This window comes from Pygocentrus nattereri, chromosome 21, assembly GCF_015220715.1.
Source record: "Pygocentrus nattereri isolate fPygNat1 chromosome 21, fPygNat1.pri, whole genome shotgun sequence".
Taxonomy (NCBI): domain Eukaryota; kingdom Metazoa; phylum Chordata; class Actinopteri; order Characiformes; family Serrasalmidae; genus Pygocentrus; species Pygocentrus nattereri.
The window spans coordinates 290745-315000 of record NC_051231.1 but is presented as its reverse complement, the minus strand read 5'-3'; the positions used below and the strand labels follow the sequence as shown (position 1 = coordinate 315000).

Genomic DNA, 24256 nt, shown 5'->3' with positions numbered 1-24256 from the left:
CTCAGTAGCAGTAATGATAACCAATCAGCTCTCAGCAGCAGTAATGATAACCAATCAGCTCTCAGTAGCAGTAACATTAACCAATCAGCACTCAGTAGCAGTAATGATAACCAATCAGCTCTCAGTAGCAGTAACATTAACCAATCAGCTCTCAGTAGCAGTAATGATAACCAATCAGCTCTCAGTAGCATTGATGTTAACCAATCAGCACTCAGTAGCAGTAATGATAACCAATCAGCTCTCACTAGCAGTAATGATAACCAATCAGCTCTCAGTAGCAGTAACGCTAACCAATCAGCTCTCAGTAGCAGTGATGTTAACCAATCAGCTCTCAGTAGCAGTAACGCTAACCAATCAGCTCTCAGTAGCAGTGATGTTAACCAATCAGCTCTCAGTAGCAGTAACGCTAACCAATCAGCTCTCAGTAGCAGTAACATTAACCAATCAGCTCTCAGTATCATTGATGTTAACCAATCAGCTCTCAGTAGCAGTAACACTAACCAATCAGCTCTCAGTAGCAGAAACGTTAACCAATCAGCTCTCAGTAGCAGTAATGATAACCAATCAGCTTTCAGTAGCAGTAACGCTAACCAATCAGCTCTCAGTAGCAGTAACACTAACCAATCAGCTCTCAGTAGCAGTAACTCTAACCAATCAGCTCTCACTAGCAGTAACGCTAACCAATCAGCTCTCAGTAGCAGTGATGTTAACCAATCAGCTCTCAGTAGCAGTAACTCTAACCAATCAGCTCTCAGTAGCAGTAATGATAACCAATCAGCTCTCAGTAGCAGTAATGATAACCAATCAGCTCTCAGTAGCAGTAATGATAACCAATCAGCTCTCAGTAGCAGTAATGATAATCAATCAGCTCTCATTAGCAGTAATGATAACCAATCAGCTCTCAGTAGCAGTAATGATAACCAATCAGCTCTCAGTAGCAGTAATGATAACCAATCAGCTCTCAGTAGCAGTAATGATAATCAATCAGCTCTCATTAGCAGTAATGATAACCAATCAGCTCTCAGTAGCAGTAATGATAATCAATCAGCTCTCAGTAGCAGTGATGTTAACCAATCAGCTCTCAGTAGCAGTAACGCTAACCAATCAGCTCTCAGTAGCAGTGATGTTAATCAATCAGCTCTCAGTAGCAGTAATGATAACCAATCAGCTCTCAGTAGCAGTAATGATAACCAATCAGCTCTCAGTAGCAGTAATGATAATCAATCAGCTCTCATTAGCAGTAATGATAATCAATCAGCTCTCAGTAGCAATAATGATAACCAATCAGCTCTCAGTAGCAGTAATGATAACCAATCAGCTCTCATTAGCAGTGATGTTAACCAATCAGCTCTCAGTAGCAGTAACGGTAACCAATCAGCTCTCAGTAGCAGTGATGTTAAACAATCAGCTCTCAGTAGCAGTAATGATAATCAATCAGCTCTCAGTAGCAGTAACGCTAACCAATCAGCTCTCAGTAGCAGTGATGTTAACCAATCAGCTCTCAGTAGCAGTAATGATAACCAATCAGCTCTCAGTAGCAGTAACACTAACCAATCAGCTCTCAGTAGCAGTAATGATAACCAATCAGCACTGAGTAGCAGTAATGATAATCAATCAGCTATCAGTAGCAGTAATGATAACCAATCAGCTCTCATTAGCAGTAAAGATAACCAATCAGCTCTCAGTAGCAGTAACGCTAACCAATCAGCTCTCAGTAGCAGTGATGTTAACCAATCAGCTCTCAGTAGCAGTAAAGATAACCAATCAGCTCTCATTAGCAGTAAAGATAACCAATCAGCTCTCAGTAGCAGTAATGATAACCAATCAGCTCTCAGTAGCAGTAATGATAACCAATCAGCTCTCAGTAGCAGTGATGTTAACCAATCAGCTCTCAGTAGCAGTAACTCTAACCAATCAGCTCTCAGTAGCAGTAAAGATAACCAATCAGCTCTCAGTAGCAGTAATGATAACCAATCAGCTCTCAGTAGCAGTAACGCTAACCAATCAGCTCTCAGTAGCAGTGATGTTAACCAATCAGCTCTCAGTAGCAGTAACTCTAACCAATCAGCTCTCAGTAGCAGTAAAGATAACCAATCAGCTCTCAGTAGCAGTAATGATAACCAACCAGCTCTCAGTAGCAGAAATGATAACCAATCAGCTCTCAGTAGCAGTAACGCTAACCAGTCAGCTCTCAGTAGCAGTGATGTTAACCAATCAGCTCTCAGTAGCAGTAACTCTAACCAATCAGCTCTCAGTAGCAGTAAAGATAACCAATCAGCTCTCAGTAGCAGTAATGATAACCAACCAGCTCTCAGTAGCAGAAATGTTAACCAATCAGCTCTCAGTAGCAGTAATGATAACCAATCAGCTTTCAGTAGCAGTAATGATAACCAATCAGCTCTCAGTAGCAGTAATGATAACCAATCAGCGCTCAGTAGCAGTAATGATAACCAATCAGCTCTCATTAGCAGTAAAGATAACCAATCAGCGCTCAGTAGCAGTAATGATAACCAATCAGCTCTCATTTGCAGTAAAGATAACCAATCAGCTCTCATTAGCAGTAATGATAACCAATCAGCGCTCAGTAGCAGTAATGATAACCAATCAGCTCTCATTAGCAGTAAAGATAACCAATTAGCTCTCAGTAGCAGTAACGCTAACCAATCAGCTCTCAGTAGCAGTGATGTTAACCAATCAGCTCTCAGTAGCAGTGATGTTAACCAATCAGCTCTCAGTAGCAGTGATGTTAACCAATCAGCTCTCAGTAGCAGTAAAGATAACCAATCAGCTCTCAGTAGCAGTAATGATAACCAATCAGCTCTCAGTAGCAGTAACACTAACCAATCAGCTCTCAGTAGCAGTAACGCTAACCAATCAGCTCTCAGTAGCAGTAACACTAACCAATCAGCTCTCAGTAGCAGTAATGATAATCAATCAGCTCTCATTAGCAGTAATGATAATCAATCAGCTCTCAGTAGCAATAATGATAACCAATCAGCTCTCAGTAGCAGTAATGATAACCAATCAGCTCTCATTAGCAGTGATGTTAACCAATCAGCTCTCAGTAGCAGTAACGGTAACCAATCAGCTCTCAGTAGCAGTGATGTTAACCAATCAGCTCTCAGTAGCAGTAATGATAATCAATCAGCTCTCAGTAGCAGTAACGCTAACCAATCAGCTCTCAGTAGCAGTGATGTTAACCAATCAGCTCTCAGTAGCAGTAATGATAACCAATCAGCTCTCAGTAGCAGTAACACTAACCAATCAGCTCTCAGTAGCAGTAATGATAACCAATCAGCACTCAGTAGCAGTAATGATAATCAATCAGCTATCAGTAGCAGTAATGATAACCAATCAGCTCTCAGTAGCAGTAATGATAACCAATCAGCTCTCAGTAGCAGTAACACTAACCAATCAGCTCTCAGTAGCAGTAATGATAACCAATCAGCTCTCATTAGCAGTAAAGATAACCAATCAGCTCTCAGTAGCAGTAACGCTAACCAATCAGCTCTCAGTAGCAGTGATGTTAACCAATCAGCTCTCATTAGCAGTAAAGATAACCAATCAGCTCTCATTAGCAGTAAAGATAACCAATCAGCTCTCAGTAGCAGTAACGCTAACCAATCAGCTCTCAGTAGCAGTGATGTTAACCAATCAGCTCTCAGTAGCAGTAAAGATAACCAATCAGCTCTCATTAGCAGTAAAGATAACCAATCAGCTCTCAGTAGCAGTAATGATAACCAATCAGCTCTCAGTAGCAGTAATGATAACCAATCAGCTCTCAGTAGCAGTGATGTTAACTAATCAGCTCTCAGTAGCAGTAAAGATAACCAATCAGCTCTCAGTAGCAGTAATGATAACCAATCAGCTCTCAGTAGCAGTAATGATAACCAATCAGCTCTCAGTAGCAGTGATGTTAACCAATCAGCTCTCAGTAGCAGTAACTCTAACCAATCAGCTCTCAGTAGCAGTAAAGATAACCAATCAGCTCTCAGTAGCAGTAATGATAACCAATCAGCTCTCAGTAGCAGTAACGCTAACCAATCAGCTCTCAGTAGCAGTGATGTTAACCAATCAGCTCTCAGTAGCAGTAACTCTAACCAATCAGCTCTCAGTAGCAGTAAAGATAACCAATCAGCTCTCAGTAGCAGTAATGATAACCAATCAGCTCTCAGTAGCAGTAATGATAATCAATCAGCTCTCATTAGCAGTAATGATAACCAATCAGCTTTCAGTAGCAGTAATGATAACCAATCAGCTCTCAGTAGCAGTAATGATAACCAATCAGCGCTCAGTAGCAGTAATGATAACCAATCAGCTCTCATTAGCAGTAAAGATAACCAATCAGCGCTCAGTAGCAGTAATGATAACCAATCAGCTCTCATTTGCAGTAAAGATAACCAATCAGCTCTCATTAGCAGTAATGATAACCAATCAGCGCTCAGTAGCAGTAATGATAACCAATCAGCTCTCATTAGCAGTAAAGATAACCAATTAGCTCTCAGTAGCAGTAACGCTAACCAATCAGCTCTCAGTAGCAGTGATGTTAACCAATCAGCTCTCAGTAGCTGTAATGATATCCAATCAGCTCTCAGTAGCAGTAACACTAACCAATCAGCTCTCAGTAGCAGTGATGTTAACCAATCAGCTCTCAGTAGCAGTGATGTTAACCAATCAGCTCTCAGTAGCAGTGATGTTAACCAATCAGCTCTCAGTAGCAGTAAAGATAACCAATCAGCTCTCAGTAGCAGTAATGATAACCAATCAGCTCTCAGTAGCAGTAACACTAACCAATCAGCTCTCAGTAGCAGTAACGCTAACCAATCAGCTCTCAGTAGCAGTAACACTAACCAATCAGCTCTCAGTAGCAGTAAAGATAACCAATCAGCTCTCATTAGCAGTAAAGATAACCAATCAGCTCTCAGTAGCAGTAATGATAACCAATCAGCGCTCAGTAGCAGTAATGATAACCAATCAGCTCTCATTAGCAGTAAAGATAACCAATCAGCGCTCAGTAGCAGTAATGATAACCAATCAGCTCTCATTTGCAGTAAAGATAACCAATCAGCTCTCATTAGCAGTAATGATAACCAATCAGCGCTCAGTAGCAGTAATGATAACCAATCAGCGCTCAGTAGCAGTAATGATAACCAATCAGCTCTCATTAGCAGTAAAGATAACCAATTAGCTCTCAGTAGCAGTAACGCTAACCAATCAGCTCTCAGTAGCAGTGATGTTAACCAATCAGCTCTCAGTAGCAGTAATGATAACCAATCAGCTCTCAGTAGCAGTAACACTAACCAATCAGCTCTCAGTAGCAGTGATGTTAACCAATCAGCTCTCAGTAGCAGTGATGTTAACCAATCAGCTCTCAGTAGCAGTGATGTTAACCAATCAGCTCTCAGTAGCAGTAATGATAACCAATCAGCTCTCGGTAGCAGTAACGCTAACCAATCAGCTCTCAGTAGCAGTAACGCTAACCAATCAGCTCTCAGTAGCAGTAACACTAACCAATCAGCTCTCAGTAGCAGTAACGCTAACCAATCAGCTCTCAGTAGCAGTAACACTAACCAATCAGCTCTCAGTAGCAGTAACTCTAACCAATCAGCTCTCAGTAGCAGTAACACTAACCAATCAGCTCTCAGTAGCAGTAAAGATAACCAATCAGCTCTCATTAGCAGTAAAGATAACCAATCAGCTCTCAGTAGCAGTAATGATAACCAATCAGCGCTCAGTAGCAGTAATGATAACCAATCAGCTCTCATTAGCAGTAAAGATAACCAATCAGCGCTCAGTAGCAGTAATGATAACCAATCAGCTCTCATTTGCAGTAAAGATAACCAATCAGCTCTCATTAGCAGTAATGATAACCAATCAGCGCTCAGTAGCAGTAATGATAACCAATCAGCGCTCAGTAGCAGTAAAGATAACCAATTAGCTCTCAGTAGCAGTAACGCTAACCAATCAGCTCTCAGTAGCAGTGATGTTAACCAATCAGCTCTCAGTAGCAGTAATGATAACCAATCAGCTCTCAGTAGCAGTAACACTAACCAATCAGCTCTCAGTAGCAGTGATGTTAACCAATCAGCTCTCAGTAGCAGTGATGTTAACCAATCAGCTCTCAGTAGCAGTGATGTTAACCAATCAGCTCTCAGTAGCAGTAATGATAACCAATCAGCTCTCGGTAGCAGTAACGCTAACCAATCAGCTCTCAGTAGCAGTAACGCTAACCAATCAGCTCTCAGTAGCAGTAACACTAACCAATCAGCTCTCAGTAGCAGTAACGCTAACCAATCAGCTCTCAGTAGCAGTAACACTAACCAATCAGCTCTCAGTAGCAGTAACTCTAACCAATCAGCTCTCAGTAGCAGTAACACTAACCAATCAGCTCTCAGTAGCAGTAACAGGAAAAAATAAAAAATAAAAGTGAGTTTTCTTTGATCTTTCTACTGAAATCCATCCATGTCCTTTGTACATGAAAGTGCAGCCGAGTCCTCATGAGTATTCAGTGACGACTCGCCCGTTCACCAAGTATTCACTGAGGACTCGCCCGTTCACCAAGTATTCACTGAGGACTCGCCCGTTCACCGAGGATTCGCTGAGGACTCGCCCGTTCACCGAGGATTCAGTGAGGACTCGCCCGTTCCCCGAGGACTCGCCCATTCACCGAGGACACGCCCGTTCACCCAGGATTCACTGAGGACTCGCCCGTTCACCGAGGATTCACTGAGGACTCGCCCGTTCACCGAGGATTCACTGAGGACTCGCCCGTTCACCGAGGATTCACTGAGGACTCGCCCGTTCACCTGGGATTCACTGAGGACTCGCCCGTTCACCGAGGATTCACTGAGGACTCGCCCGTTCACCTGGGATTCACTGAGGACTCGCCCGTTCACCGAGGATTCACTGAGGACTCACCCGTTCACAGAGGACTCGCCTGTTCACCGAGGACTTGCCCGTTCACCCAGGATTCACTGAGGACTCGCCCGTTCACTGAGGATTCACTGAGGACTCGCCTGTTCACAGAGGACTCGCCTGTTCATCGAGGACTCGCCCGTTCACCGAGGATTCACTGAGGACTCGCCCTTTCACCAAGGATTCACTGAGGACTCGTCCGTTCACCGAGGACTCGCCCGTTCACCGAGGACTCGCTCGGATCGTGAGATCGGCCGCAGGCTGGGACAGGCTGCAGCAGTAATGTGGTCACTGTACTGGACTGTAGTGGTGAAGAGGAGCTGAGCCATAAGGCAAAGCTCTCTGTTTACCGGTCGGCCTACATCCCGACCCTCACCTGTGGTCATGAGCTGTGGGTAATGACTGAAAGAATTAGATCATGAATACAAGCGGGGGAAATGAGCCTCTTCGCAGGGTGGTGGGCTACACCCTATTTGATAGGGTGAGGAGCTCGGCCATCCGGGAGGAGCTCGGAGTAGAGCCAATACTCCTCCGCATTGAGAGGAGCCAGCTGAGGTGGTTCAGGCATCTGATCCGGATGCCCCCTGAACACCTCCCAGTGGGATTACATCTCCAAGTTGGCCTGGGAGCGGCTTGAGGTCCCCGGGAATGAGCTGGGGGAACGGGGTCGTCTGGGATTCTCTGCTCTCCCAACTGCGACCCTATCTGGACTAAGCGGTTAATGATGATGATGATGAGTTTTAAAATGAACTGTGGACGTTTTCATGGTAATCATGAAGCCTGAAATACAAAAATATACTATTGTAACTCCATTTTCACAGCAGCCAATACGGCGAATACTACTTGCTTTGGAGGCTCCTCAGCTTTGTCCTGGAAGGTGGGAAATTTGTATGATTTACAAAACTGAAGAGAATTTTCCTTTTCACGGCCATCTTTGTGGAGAGCTTTGAACTGTTTTCATAGCAGGGGTTGCCACCCCTCCCCCTTTCACCCCTCATTGCTCACTAGCAGCTCAACAGAGAGTCTCCACATTTCACACAGTCCAACAGTGTCCTAGTTAACAACAAAATTATAGGGAAAAGCATTTTATTTGATCATATCAATTGAAATTATTTTGTCATTTTCATTTCTGCTGGTAAAATGGGCCTGAACAAAGAAATTAATCATATTAATCACACCAATAATAACATTAAAACAATGAATTTCAGCAGAAAGGCTATTAATTCCCCTGCATACTGCTGCATCACTGCAGCCTACTATCGGATAATCCAATGCCCGGTGCCAGCCCGCAGCGTGATAACTGGGAAATGCAATAAAAAGCATTGATGCTTTTTTACACTCTGATCCACCACCGTTCTGATGCTGTGGCCTGCTGCCGGGCACACAGGCGCTGGACAGCGGAGGCGAGGGCAGCCGGTGTGACCCGTGTGGATTTAACCCGGAGAGTAACACTGAGTCTGAGGGATAAAGTGCGCTTGTCTGCCACGGGCAGCCTCAGCTCTCCCTAGAGCAGAGCGTTTAGCAGGGCTGAGAGGGAGGGGGAGGAGCAAAGAAGCACAACACAAAAGGGCATGAGGACGGAAGGACGACAGTGACAGAGGAGGGAGATGACAAAGAGGAATCCCTCCGGTTAGCTTAGCACTTGGCAGGTTCAGGAATCACAGCAGATCCCGAACCGCTGACCGGCTGACCGCTCCCACACATCATCACTCTCAGCAGAGCACAGGCACATAGCCAAGGAGAGGCAACACACACACACACACACACCCACACACACACACACAGAATGACTGATCTGTGAACAGTCACACACTTAAAGAGCACAATCAGGGCTTCCGGTATCTTCTCTTTGTGCTGGCATTGTCGTAAGAAACGAGGGATGAGTATGAATAAAAAAATAGGATTTTTGAAGCAAATTGGCTTCACATTAGCGCTGCACATTATCATGTTTAAGAACCACGAGATGTCCGAACTCCAGCAGGGGGCAGAGTCTGCACTTTACACTTTGGTCAGAGTTTATGGCCACTTCCTATTTCCCCCATTATATTGAAAACAGGACTGCAAAGCACCGTGGGGCGCCGGCGAGCGTGTCCTCAGTGAAGGGGAGTAAAAACTCGAGCTATAGGAGTTTAAAAGCTCTTAAGTTTTATATTCAGGAAATGAATATACTGCTTTACATTAAAACTGAGTAAGCATTTATAAACTTTGATTTTGCTGAAATTCTCCATCTTAATCCACTCATTCTGGACTGGCTCGCAAGCGCCCTCTAGCGTTTGAGAAACCCGTAACACATTACAGAGTGGACGTTCTCGTCTCTACCAGTTCTCTGCTTTCTTATCTGTTTAGCCCATAAAGAAAGAAAACATAAGCCAAGCCGTCTTGGCTGGTTGCTGAATGCAGGCGCCGCGCAGTGCAGCTGAAATAAGCTCATCTAGATTTCATCTATTCTCAGGGATGGACCGAGACGATTCCCAGTGGGCTCAGACGTGTACAGACCACTTAGAGAGTGAGAAAGACAGAAATGCACGGTCATTTCTAATGTAGTCATATTTAAAATAAAAGAAGACCACCTGGGAAAAACGGCATGTGCCAGGCAAATCCTGGAGCGCAGAATAATAAAAACCTCCAAAAAGCGTAAGGGGGAGGTGGAGGGGGTCATGGGGTCATGGCAAAAACCATAAAATTACTTAAAGAAGTGAAAAACATTGCAGTTTAATTTCCATTTAAAGTGGTAGTGATAGGAACCAAGAGTCTACAACACAACAGCGTCTACAATTCATCTACAATCCAAAAGGACGACGAACCTACAGACTGTACGTCCGCAACGTTGATGGTAAAATCTGGAAAAAACCCAAAAACATTTACTTTGCCTTACAACGCCCTTTAATGTTAAGTATCAAACGTTTTAGAGCAAAATCGAATCCTTACTATCGCAAAACATCGCAGACGCCAGACAGCGTATCTGTACCCACTTCATGTTCTGTGAAGCAGCTTGTGGAGGTAGTGGAGGTTCCCATCACCACCACTGTGCACAACTCAGACTCTGTGCGTTAATCTAGAATGAAGAGTTTCACATCAAACCACTCTGTTTACAACTTAACCAACTCACTGTTATCAAAATTCCCTTCAACCCTCTACGGCATGATCATTACTTAAACACGACAAAATGTTTTAATTTTTTTTTATTATTTAAAACGGCTTAAATAATGCAAATATTTTTAAAACATTTCTAAAAATGAAGTGAGCTATTTTGTAAATTGTTGCGACTTGGCAACAATGCGCAATCACACCATAGCACCACGAAATCTAAAAAAAGCACCATAAAATCTAAATTTTTTTCTCTAAAAACACTTTTATTGAAAACAAGAATGAACAAATCCAACTCATACTGAGTGACGAAGGACCCAAGATCTGGAAATATTGGAAATGAACACAATTTCAGTTGGTATTTGGAATGTATGGTAATAACAACATAATGATAACAATTCCTGGTCATGTGATGTATCGGTCAAAGTAAAAGACCCTTTTTTCAAAATTAAATAGGAAAACACAGATTCTTCTTTATTACTGCTGTTTAGTCAAACTGAATTGAAGTACTTGCTGCCATACGGCATCACGGTGCTGTAGAGGGTTAACAGAGTTCATCCACCTGGCGCCAAACTTTACAGATGTAATGAAAAGGCTGCACTGCTGAGATTCCGGTATCAGACTGATGTTAGGATGGCTTAATGTTGGTTTAATCCTTCCAGGAGTGTCAGGATCTGAGAGCACAGAGAGTTCAGCTGTTCTCGTGTCTCCGCTGACAGATACAGCAGATGTGCAGCGGGAGGAAGAGCAGCGAATGTGACTGAAGCAGAAGGCTGGAGAATGTTTATGAGCTCTGAGCAAGAAAAACCGGACTCTGCAGAAAGGTAGCAAAGAAGGATGGAAGTGGAAGAGAGATGAGCTCTGCGCCTCCTGGTGCAAACACAAAGCCTTGTACCACTTATTTACAAGCAGCCTGATAATCCGTTAATAATCGGACTAACAGCTCAATCGGAATCTGTGAACACCTCAGTCAGAACGGTCTAGTCTAAAGGTCTAGATTGAGGTTCAACATAGTGAACCTATTTCACTTTTAATGGAAGTCAGTGGAAGCAGAAGTTTTTCCACCTCGTTTTGCGCCGTTTCTTTTAGACCATTCATCATGAAATTTACACACAGGGATTTTCACAATATGTCAAAAACTGAAAAACTTTAAAAATGGAGATACGAGGTTTTCTCCCAACAGCAGTGATAAATAAGTATATATAGAGAAAAAAGAAAAATACCTGAAAATGAGCAAAAATAGATCCATTCCAAAGACCAGTGATCAAAAGGCAAAGATCATATGACCAGACACTACAGTCTGGCCTTTTGACTGGCCAGGTGATTGTAACGATGACCCCCCGCAGCAGGTCTGAGACCAGTCTGGTCTCAAGGGAATGCCTTCCTACCCTTCCAACCCCACAATTGTACCACATTTCACTTTTTAAGTTGTACTGAGTCCACAAACCCCTTTTTCCCTTATCATTCCGTTTTAAATCATTAGGTTAGTAAAAGGCAAAAATATGTACCTTTTCTCCTCTGAACGACTTATTTAAGGCAGACAGTTGGACCTTAAAACCATATTCACACTGTTTGTACCCTCTCAGAAATAAAGGTACTGGACTGTCTCTGGGTCAGTTCTCCTCCTGTCTCTGGGGTGGGACCCTCAAGGCTCCATCTCAGTGCCTCTAGTCAGGGAACATAACTGAACCATAATCCACTGAGATGATCTGTTCTAAGCTGGACTGACTCCACACACCTCGCCTCGCCTCGCCTCCAGGCTTTTACTCTACTGCTCTGTTTTAAAACATTCGGTTATGAAAAGGAACAAATACCAACTTTTCACCTGGAGGAACTGATTCAAGCTCCACAATCAGACCTTAAACCCACTGCTGGAGTTTTGAGGAACATCTACACTGTTTGAACCTGGATGAAGGAAAAACGTTCCTGAACAGAACCTTCATTACTAACAACACACCTTTTTTATCTGATCCCTAATGAACTGGCAACCCAAAAGTTGCACATTGATCCAGTTCATAATCAAAAGGCACGTGATCTTACCTCTTTCTTCTTCTTCTTTACTTTCGGCATCTTGCCTTCCTTAAGCTTGCTGGGCTTCTTCTTCTTCTGCTTGACCGAATCATCGTCGGAGAAGAAGCGCTCCAAAGGTGAGAGCGGCATGCTGTCACGCTCGTCCTCTTCATCCTCATCTGTGTGCAGACAAACATATGCAAACAGGGTCACCCACAAAAATGGGCAGTTTCCCAAACAACCTAATCATAAAGTCAGGCCAGCCCAGTGGGGGCCGGGGTGGGGGTAGGGGAGGGGGTGGAGGCGGGGTGGGGGTAGGAGCGGGGTCGGGGGTGGGGGTAGGAGCGGGGTCGGGGGTGGAGGGGTCGATTCTTAGACGCACTGCGATGCAGATGTGGACGATTCGGAATCGATTCACAGACATCAACAACCTTCTTCTAAGCCGCTTATTCCTCTGGGTCACTGGGGGAGCTGAAGCCCATCCCAGCAGTCACTGGGTGGAAGGCAGGCCACGAACTTGACAGGTCAAATGTCAAAAAACGATTTTCTAAATTTTAAATGATGGAACACAAAAGCCGGACCTTTGCGGATGGGCAGCGCCCGGACAGTCTGTGGCGGCACACTACATTGAAAACTAGGTTAGGGGTCGCAGCCCAAATGTTAATAAGAGTCATTTTGTCCTTTTAACCAAAACCAAACCACCTTGGGAGCCACAACACTTTGAGTCCATCTTACCGTCTTGGCTGTACGTGTCTCAGTATGTGCTAATGTACTACTGTAGACTAAAAAACATAACACAAACAAAAATACAGACTTGCTTTGCTCTGCTTTGAGCTTCAGCTCAGCTACAGCTGCTTTTCTCGCATCTCCAGCAGGAAACTTTTCCACAAAAGTAAAACAGGTTCTTGTAAAATGTCTCAACATTTGACTTTTATAAGGCTGAAGTCGCTTCTCATTCGCCAGCGTCCCGTTTGAATATTCCTGTTCAAACAAGAAGCTGGAGAACAAGACGTGACTTCAGTTTTTTTTAGTGTTTCAGTTTATCACTGCAGCTTAAACGTATCAGGAAACCAGCTGGAGTGACTATAAACACTAATCAGTCCATTCGTCTCCAAATTATCGATGTTCGTCTTAAATCTCTCTCTTTGCCGTTTCGTAGCTACTAGCTGGGCGAGGCTGTTGTCTGTGTTGCTATGGTGACCAGCCGTCTGCACTGATCTTCAGGGTTAAAGGGTGAATCAGCAGTTCTACATTAACTCCAGCGTTTAAGACCATTTACTGTTAAACTGTGTTGAAGGATCAGCAGAGCTTTATTTTACTGTAGAGGAGGATTATTTTATTATTACCTGCTGATCTGATTCAGCTGTGGAGCCGCGACAGGGCAGGAAAAGAGCCGGAGGTTGCCGAGCCCTGAGCTTGCGTATGGAAGCACTCTGGCTCCTACAGAGTTGAGGGGGAAAATCATTTTACATGTTTCCTCCCTTTTTCCATCCCGTTGTAGTTGCTGCCAACCACAGCACTATCGATCAAGCGATGTCAAAACTCAACCCAACCCTGAACAAAGCAAACTACAACCTCTCTCGCAACTTTTACTGCCAAGCACTTGCCTCCGTACTCCATCGGTGAGAACCAGGGCTTTGGCGCTATGCTGCACGCTTTGGAGCCGAGATTCAGCGTCCAGTCTCGAAGATATTCTACTGACACAGCGACCCCCCAACTCTCTACAACAAGACCAGAACCGAAGTTCTAGAATCACTGAATAAACAGGTAGAATAGCTGAAATGCGCTGTGTGGACGTTCATTACCACTGGATCTTATTCCACTGTAACAGTGCGTTTGGTCGCAGATGAGCGGCGGCAGCGTCTCATGAGGACCTTCCGGTTCAGCCTCACAGCTTCTGTTTATGGCTCATTACAGATACTCTGCTTTAACACTACCAGGTCCTCACACTGTGAGAAAAACAGAAACCCTGTACAGAAAAAAAGCTGCTTCAAGATGCATCGATAATCGTTTTATACTCGTATCGCAGCCTCTGAACCGTAATCGAATTGATTCCCACCCCTACTGCCCAGTAGGAGAAGAGGTAAGGAAGCTCTCTATTGGCCAGCGCCAAGTTATCCCGCTTTGTGAAGTACCCCCTGCGCTCTTTTACACCTCCCTTTGTTCATTTCACCACCCGGCTTCCTTTGATCTTATGCCAAAGTCATCCTCAGAGAGTGTGTGGCGCGCTGGGAGATGCCTGAGGAGAAGGAGGATCTTCCCCTCGTGCAGCTCGAAGAGTGGCACCACCGGCGCTGACACTCTGAACGGCGCGATTGAGGGGAGAGAGGTGAGGTCGCTGTCACCCGCTGAACTGTGAATCGCACGTTGTAAACAAAATGATGTGCTGTCTGGCACCGCACACGCTCAGAAGAGCCGACGCCACCGAGCTGTCAGCGGTGGCAGCTGCTGAGGAGTGAACGGGGGAGGCAGACTGTAGGGATGCACTGACATGGAATTTCTGACCAATAACGATAAACAACAAGCAACACTTTGTTTTTCTTTTGCTTCATTTGTTATATGTTCAGTGTTTTGTCTGATTCTCTGTGCTGTGATTCCCATTTTTGTAAAGCTGCTTTGTGACAACATCAGTTGTAAAAAGCGCTATATAAATAAATTTGATTTGATTTGATTTGATTTATATTCCTGCTTGCCCAATGAATGTGTATGTTTGGCGCGCGTCATATTTGGTAATAAATGTTCTACATTTTGCCTATAAAGTTACATGTTTTGTAGAAGTTAAAATAACTTGAGATTCTCTTTAGAGAATAAACTTAAATTCTAAACTTAAATTTTCTAAACCGCTTGTCCGTCAGGGTCGCAGGGGGTGCTGGAGCCTATCCCAGCGGTCATTGGGCGGAAGGCAGGATACACCCTGGACAGGTCGCCAGTCCATCGCAGGGCAGACAGACATACACAATCACACCTAGGGGCGATGTAACATTTCCAATTTATTTCCAATATTTTATGTTGTGAACATAATTGTAATTGTGCATCAAAATGTGTAGAAGTGTGTTCTCCATAGACGATGTTCACGTTTTTTAATCAATAAAACATGGCAATTGACTAGGGGCGCGCAAACTTTTGCTTGCATACATCTGTGTACATGATTAAAAGACAAGAAGGACCCCAGAATATGTTCAGATCTACTTATCAAGCTACGAAATTTCAAACTATTCAACTACGGCTCAACGAATGCCTATAAGCCACCAATCAGCTGCAGCAGAGTCGGTCATTCTAATCTTCATAACTTCAGAACAGTTTACGCTACAGACGTGACCCCCATATCTGGACGTCCAGCAGACCCGCCCATAACTAGTAAGCATGACATCATCGAGCTGTGGAATCACTATCAGTGGGTAATTCGGCTCAGAAAATCACCCAAAGTCCTGATATTACTGCTCTGCTGTTTGGCCTTCATGTTCCAACAAAGGGTTAAAGCAGTGACATGATCCACCATCAGATCATCATCAGACTCTGACCCACCCTCCAGAGTGATTTCATCCACCGGTCACCGTCCATCAGCCAGAGATCAGCTCCACAACCACCCAAACCCACTCACTACTGTTACACTACAGCTCTGCTTCCAGCCTTCATATCATAAACAAAGGGTTAACAATAGTGACGTGATTCATACACCAGAACACTCAGAGGAACCGGCCGTCACTAGCCAGAGTGAGATACCAGCTCCAACATCACACAAACCCTCTCACTACTGTTACACTACAGCTCTGCTCTCAGCCTTCATATCATAAACAAAGGGTTAACAATAGTGACGTGATTCATACACCAGAACACTCAGAGGAACCGGCTGTCACTAGCCAGAGTGAGATACCAGCTCCAACATCACACAAACCCTCTCACTACTGTTACACTACAGCTCTGCTCTCAGCCTTCATATCATAAACAAAGGGTTAACAATAGTGACGTGATTCATACACCAGAACACTCAGAGGAACCGGCCGTCACTAGCCAGAGTGAGATACCAGCTCCAACATCACACAAACCCACTCACTACTGTTACACTACAGCTCTGCTCTCAGCCTTCATATCATAAACAAAGGGCTAACAATAGTGATGTGATTCATACACCAGAACACTCAGAGGAACCGGCCGTCACTAGCCAGAGTGAGATACCAGCTCCAACATCACCCACACCCACTCACTACTGTTACACTACAGCTCTGCTCTCAGCCTTCATATCATAAACAAAGGGCTAACAATAGTGACGTGATTCATACACCAGAACACTCAGAGGAACCGGCCGTCACTAGCCAGAGTGAGATACCAGCTCCAACATCACCCAAACCCACTCACTACTGTTACACTACAGCTCTGCTCTCAGCCTTCATATCATAAACAAAGGGTTAACAATAGTGACGTGATTCACACACCAGAACACTCAGAGGAACCGGCCGTCACTAGCCAGAGTGAGATACCAGCTCCAACATCACCCAAACCCACTCACTACTGTTACACTACAGCTCTGCTCTCAGCCTTCATATCATAAACAAAGGGTTAACAATAGTGACGTGATTCATACACCAGAACACTCAGAGGAACCGGCCGTCACTAGCCAGAGTGAGATACCAGCTCCAACATCACCCAAACCCACTCACTACTGTTACACTACAGCTCTGCTCTCAGCCTTCATATCATAAACAATGGGTTAACAATAGTGACGTGATTCACACACCAGAACACTCAGAGGAACCGGCTGTCACTAGCCAGAGTGAGATACCAGCTCCAACATCACCCAAACCCACTCACTACTGTTACACTACAGCTCTGCTCTCAGCCTTCATATCATAAACAAAGGGTTAACAATAGTGACGTGATTCATACACCAGAACACTCAGAGGAACCGGCCGTCACTAGCCAGAGTGAGATACCAGCTCCAACATCACCCACACCCACTCACTACTGTTACACTACAGCTCTGCTTCCAGCCTTCATATCATAAACAAAGGGTTAACAATAGTGACGTGATTCATACACCAGAACACTCAGAGGGACCGGCCGTCACTAGCCAGAGTGAGATACCAGCTCCAACATCACCCACACCCACTCACTACTGTTACACTACAGCTCTGCTCTCAGCCTTCATATCATAAACAAAGGGTTAACAATAGTGACGTGATTCACACACCAGAACACTCAGAGGGACCGGCCGTCACTAGCCAGAGTGAGATACCAGCTCCAACATCACCCAAACCCACTCACTACCGTTACACTACAGCTCTGCTCTCAGCCTTCATATCATAAACAAAGGGTTAACAATAGTGACGAGATTCACACACCAGAACACTCAGAGGAACCGGCCGTCACTAGCCAGAGTGAGATACCAGCTCCAACATCACCCAAACCCACTCACTACTGTTACACTACAGCTCTGCTCTCAGCCTTCATATCATAAACAAAGGGTTAACAATAGTGACGTGATTCACACACCAGAACACTCAGAGGAACCGGCCGTCACTAGCCAGAGTGAGATACCAGCTCCAACATCACACAAACCCACTCACTACTGTTACACTACAGCTCTGCTCTCAGCCTTCATATCATAAACAAAGGGCTTTCTGTTTACATTGATATTCCATCCATCCATCCATCTATTATCTTCCGCTTCTCTGGGGTTCGGGTCGCGGGGGCAGCATCCTAAGCAATGAAGCCCAGACCTCCCTTTCCCCAGCCACTTCCATTGAGTTTTAAAAATATGTGATTTTAAATATGCAGCTCAGTCTGTAATTGAAGCTTTTCTTGTGTGTATCAGGGTTTTAGCCTTCAGCCTGAATCCAAGACGACAGAAGATCAATAAAAAACACGTATATTTTATGCTAATTCTTTTACTCATAATAACCAACAAAATGAATCCCCATCAGAATTATTGCACTTTCAGCTCAGACACTCCAGACTGACCGTTTCTGAAAAGGTTTCTGAGGTGCAACTTGTTTTCATTTTGTGCCGTGTCTGTTGCTGTTAGGGAAGGTCGCCGGTTCGATCCCCAGAGCCGACAGTATGTGACTGAGGTGTCCTTGAGCAAAACACCTGACCACCAACTGCTCCCCGGGCACTACGGATAAGGTTGCCCACCGCTCCGGGCAAGTGTGCTCACTGCTCACTAGTGTGTGTGTGATGTTTCACTGCATGGATGGGTTAAATGCGGAGGTCAAATTTTCCTGCTGTGGGACTAATAAAGGTCATATATCTGATATATCAAATATCTGACTTCAGCTCCATATCACTGAAGAATTAGGTGATAATAAATAACTGCCCCCCTCTTTGAAGGCGTCTGATCCCTAAATGTAACTAAAGCCCAGCAGTGAGGAGCTGAACTTTCCCCTCCTCTGTTGTCCCTGCAGACGGGCAGGGTCGCCTACAGAGCGGCGCTAGTAGCTGTTAATGAAGTGATGCTCTTTTATTAGAGGGTCTCATTTCAGAGGGAAGATCTCAACCACTGCCCTGTAGCTCAGGAACAAGGGACGACACTCGCAAACAAGGGGTAAGAGTAAAAAGAAGGAATGGGACTGGGCCTTAATAGTGAAAAGTGTGGAATTATATATTTCGCCGTTGAGGCTTCTGTGTAATTTTCTGTTAAATATGTGTTTTCTACCCTTTTTCCGGACTTCATGGCTGCTTTGAGAGGAAATTAAATAAATGAAGGGTGGTCTCTGACTTTTGTACAGTACTGTATCAGCTGCAAATTATAGCTTTGCCACCAATACACTGCGCACATCCACAAGAGAGGGTAAGGCTGGAGAAAGATTCTCTCTCCCTGTTCTCAGGCCGCTGCTCAGGCGGTGGCCCATGAAATATGCAGCTCATGTGTGTTGGACTCAATCAGCTAAAACCCCGCAGCCCTGCCTGCCCTGGGGGAACTGGAAAAGAGGGGGGCTTTCCCCGTCTCCTGGACGCTATCCTTAAAATCCACTTAACCTCCATTTAACCAACCCTGAGAGGGCATTTGAGCGCTGGGTGAGAGGCTCTGCGGTTCAAGTCTGAACCGTAGCCCCACCGGGCGCAGGGGGAATCTGTATTTACAGGAGCTTCCCACCTCGCCAAGGAGAAGCTGACTTATATAAACATACTGTAGCTTCAGCTTGTGAAGCAGCGGGTATTTAGGGCAGTGCGTCTGCAGCGCTTCTCACAAGGGGCTCTTTCATGTTTGCAGAACATGTCTGGTGGCTGCCAGGCGCGTTACGCTAACAGCTCTGTTCACTTCACATCTCTGCTGCAGCCGCTGCTGATGCAACGTGGCAAATGTGAATGCGCTGCTTAGCAGCCAACACGGAGATGAAACGGTGAGCTAATGCTCACAGGCATCGTTCTGTACTCTGACTCAGGCCACGGCTTATTCTCTAAGGCACTTGAGGGTCTTTAAGAGATTCTTACAGATCTGTGGTGCTAATTTTCAGGAAATTTCACGAGAATGAAAGACGAGATGAAGCTTCAGGTGTTTTTCGTGGATCGGCAGTGTTTGTTGAACATTTATGCGGAAGGGTGGATTCAGACAAGCACTTACTTGAGTTTGAATCCCATCCTTCGGGATGCCACTTGAAAGATCCAGTGCATCAAAAGGCAAAGTGATTGGTCAGTAAGGCAGGGCAGCGCTAGCAGCCGTTAATGAAGTGATGTAGTTTGTTGTTTGTGCTCTTTTTTATTCAGTGGCTCGTTTGATTGATTGATGCGTGAAACTGAAGTTGTGACTGAGTCGCGAGCGCCGGGGCTTTCCAGTCTCCTTCGGATAAACTGCAAATGTCAGTGTGATATACCATTATTACTCTAGTCTGGAGACACAGCAGGAAAACATGTCCTGGTTACTTTTCCAGGCTATTTTAAATATGATCCTGTCACGTGTGACACACAAGTGAGATCACCGCAGCCGGAGGTGGCATATCGGAAAACCTCGTCTCGTCTGTTGACGTAAAAGTTGCTGACGACACCTGATGACGTTTCTGGTTCTTGAAGGGCCGTCCCACTTCACAGGGGGAGATTTCAATCGCTACCCTGTAACTCAGTTTCAAGGGGTAGGGGTAACAATAAGAAATGGGACTGGGCCCAACAGTGCTCTTAACTCTGTGTCCAGGAGTGGCTTGGTGTGTGTAATGCACTATACTTTGACCTCCCCTTGAGGGGACAACCCTATGCCATAGGGTAGGGGTTCTCAACTTTTTCCCAAGTGTTTGTAACCGTAAATCAACTCACAATAAAAATAAAATCAACGTTTTTTTTTTCTTTTTTCTTAATTGCTCACATTGAAAACCAGTCCATTTTATTTCAATCACAGAAACTAAAATTTGTAGTTATGTTAAAAAAACACGCTTGCGGAGACGTCAAACGGAGAAAAAGAAGAACACGTTTTTACTGAAAATACTCGCGTGGCTCCCACAGGAGTCGCTGTTTGGTCTAGAGTGTCTGTAGTTTTGAGAGTTTTAGCGCCTCATTTGACGGCTTTTGGATCAGCACCATCATAATCAACAATAACAATAATGATCCTTACATGATTATCTGCTTCAGCGTCAATACTTTATCAGTTTAGCTCCGGTCTGATGCTCGTTCAGAGATCAAACGCAGATCTTCACTATGATTTTAAGGCTCGTCTGTCGTTTTTAACAGCAGCTCGAGCTGCAGGAACGATATGAGAGCAGTGAGTCTGTAAAGAGTCAGAGGTGAAAACAGGCCGATTATGCTGGCAGAAAAACGCTGGCGTCCTGCTGGGAGAAGAGGAAAGCTGGCTCTACTGATGATTCCCTCATTTGATCATAAAATGCGTCCCACCAGCAGTGAACACAACAGGGTACTGTTGGAATCGGACTGAGACCCACAGGTTTTGCCGAACTGGCATCTGATGCAGACAAGAATACACACGGCGTGTTCACACACGTCAAAACGGACAGAACTAAAGAAAAAGTTTGACGGGTCCGAAACAAACAAGGTAGGAGAAACACCCTGAGGATGTTACTGCGTCGCCCCAAACTGATGCCGTTTAATTATCCTGAGACTGCGGCCCACTACGAACTGCTGCCTCCCCCTGAGTACAGGCCAGCAGAGCACTAGAAGGTGCTTCACAGCCCACAGGTGGTCCGTGGTCCACAGGTTGAGAAACTCTGCCATAGTGAACACTGAGGCAGGTATATAGGTGGGATTTGACCTTGCTCACTTGTGAGGTGTTAAGTGAAAGGCACATGCTCCATGCGGTGCACCAAGAAGTGCCAACTCAGCAGCAAGGATGTACAGTCTTAACTCTGGGCCTGGAAGCGGTTTATGCTGCTAACTGCACTGCACTACACCACCTCACACTGACCCCCACTTGAAGGGACAACCCTGGGGCCAACAAGCACTTGCAGACACATCTTTGCCCCGATACGACACGATAGGACTCAAACTCAGTAAGACGTCAGTTGAAAGATAAATGGTTTACCCAGTGCATCAGGAAGCAAACTGCCGCTGCTCTCTTAACGCTGGACCTGGGAGCACTTTACTGTGGTTCAGGGGCAACAATGGGGCAACAGGCTTTCAGGTACATTGCACTGGGTCATGGAAGCAATTTCACCTTGTGGGATACAAACTCACATTTGCTCAGGTGCTGCCCGGTGAAAGAAGCTCTAAACAACAGAGCACCAACTGGCAAATTACTGATGGAGTGGTAAGATAGAAAGATAGATAAATAGATACTTTATTGATCCCGTCTGACACAACATGATATTTGTTAACCATTATCGCGATACCAGCCCTTGCAATACAGATATTGCAGCAGGGTGCAATATAAAAATGACCTGCCAATCAAACAAACATCACTACATGTTTTCACTGAGTGTTCTGGCCCACCAGGGACCTGGTGAGATCCTGGTGTTTTGTTGGAGGTACTCAGGGGTTCACCAATGTGACACAGTGCAAAAATCAGAGACCACCCAGTTGTTTATTCCATTTCTAGACAAAACAACCATTAAGTGTAAGCTACCCATTTTTTCAGCAGGAAAAGAACACGAAATGGACGAGAAATGAAAGCCTCCAACAACATCATAAATCATGACTGAATCCATCAATATTTAATATGCACCCACTGCCACTTTAACTCTTCCATTCTTCCAATCTCAAAACCAGTGAGCTTCAGCTGCGTCCTCTCAAATCTGACGTTAAGGCTTCGCTCACTCAGCAGGTCAAAGCGGCCGAATCTGATCTTTCTCCTCATGTGTGGCTCAGATGTGTGTCCGAGCGTCAGTGTGAACAGAAACACACTCAATCTGACATTTTCGCTTCCGATTTGAGACGCTTCCATATGTGGTACTGAAATCGGATCCGTATCCGATCTGCGGCGATGCGTCAGAATTTGTAAACTGAGATTATTTTGATCATGTGAAGCTCAAAACTTCTAAGACTGAACTTATGGAAAATAGTCCTGCATATTCTTGTTTAAGTCTATTAAAAAGAGTGGAAGGTTTCTGCTTTTATACTGATGCTGAAAAATGAAGAATCAGTACTAAATGACCATTTAACAGTGAATTAGATCTCCGACTTTGGACTTTTCCACTGAGCTGCATCTATACATTTCTAGATAACTGTGATATGCTATTTTGTCCATATCGTGCAGCCCCAGTAAGCAGTGACTCTTGCCGAGGAAGTGATTTTACTTCACTACACTTAATTTGGATCCGTGTCTTTGGCCCAGTCCCATTTCTTATCTTTACCCTGACCCCTTGTTTTCGAGTGTTGCCCCTTGTTCCTGAGCTACAGGGCAGTGTTTGAGATCTTCCTCTGAAATGAGCCCCTCTAATAAAAGAGCATCACTTCATTAACAGCTACTAGCGCCGCTCTGTAGGCGACCCTGCCCGTCTGCAGGGACAGCAGAGGAGGGGAAAGTTCAGCTCCTCACTGCTGGGCTTTAGTTACATTTAGGGATCATACGCCTTCAAAGAGGGGGGCAGTTATTTATTATCACCCCCCCAATTCTTCAGTGATATGAAGCTGAAGTCAGAGATTCTCCAGGTTCTCGTTCGAATTTTCCCGTTCCACCTTAAATGGAGCAGCATGGTACATTCTGGAGCTTCAGGAGTCAGAACTGCTGGACTATTTAAGGTGGAACGGGTGAGTTAGCTAGCGAGCTACCGAGACATCAGCATGCTATTAGTGATTTTTTTATGCTTATAATGAAGAAAAACGACCAAAAAACACAGAAACAACATTAACCTAATATAATATGATGGTTATTGTAATTTATAACAGAGAAAATTCCCACATTTGTGGGATTCTTTGGTCTCTCGTTCCCCGTTTCGCCGGTTTTTCTGGTTTTCTCATATTTCTCTGTTTGGAGTCTCTGAAAAACCTCTGTTTGGAGGATCATGTAGCCCCAACACTTCACCCTGCTCAATGGTGGGGGCGAGGGGTCAATGGGACGGGGCCTTAGTCTTCAGACTGGGTCATAGTCTAGGCCACTTCACTGATTTCCCTGTTCAGCTGTTGTGAATCGATTCGGCTGCTCTTCCCCAGGTTTAGCAGGCATGTCTGAGGAGGGAAGTCCCCAAAATCTGCTGGACTCTCGCTCTTCAGCACAGGAATTCTCCACTCCAGATTTAGCTCACAGCGAGGATGGTACTGTGATGCTTCTGTAACCAGCTGTCAGGAAGGTGCCAGAGCTTCAGGCACTGTAGACCATCACACTGTGTGCCATACGCCAGAGGAACACCGGGACCTCTAAAAGACCCTGGCATTGGCTGTGCGGCTGCCACTGTGGAGGATCTGGCACTGAGCCCCTTAATTGGAGCTTAGCACCGCCTCACTGCTAGCTGAGCGCTAGCACAGGCAGCAGGCAGCTCTGACCTTCCAGCAAGGGCTCCTTCTTTACTCCATTAGAGCAGAGATTCATGGCCAGAAGAGCGTTTACGGGAAAACGCATTAGGCCTCTGACAGGCTGCGTATGGAGATGAAGTGTTAATAGTGGCCATTAATGTGGAGAGACAGTGCGCTGGGGATTCTCCACTCATCACCACACCTGGCACTGGATTCTCCAGAGTACACAGAGTAGGAGAGCCGTTTTGGGGTAAGTTCCCAGAGTGACAAATCAAATCAAAGCTGTAAAGACGTCTCAGGCAAAGACATAATAAATAAATCAAATCAAATAAACATGAAGTGTATCAAACAGTGAGAGCTGTGTACACATTTATAAAAAAGGAATAAAGCCTGCAAAGTGGATTTATTTGTTTAGATC

The 24256-nt window shown here is 45.0% G+C and overlaps 1 protein-coding gene across 4 annotated transcripts in view; it reads right to left on the bottom strand.

The window, feature by feature from the left end:
* chd5 (chromodomain helicase DNA binding protein 5) overlaps nt 1-24256 on the bottom strand; it is a 131457-nt gene that overhangs the window by 90635 nt on the left and 16566 nt on the right. For all 4 annotated transcript variants that reach the window (XM_037532257.1, XM_037532258.1, XM_037532260.1 and 1 more), the window contains exon 2: nt 12043-12191. In XM_037532257.1, coding sequence (XP_037388154.1) covers nt 12043-12191 — 149 coding nt within the window. The remainder of the gene's footprint in view (nt 1-12042; nt 12192-24256) is intronic.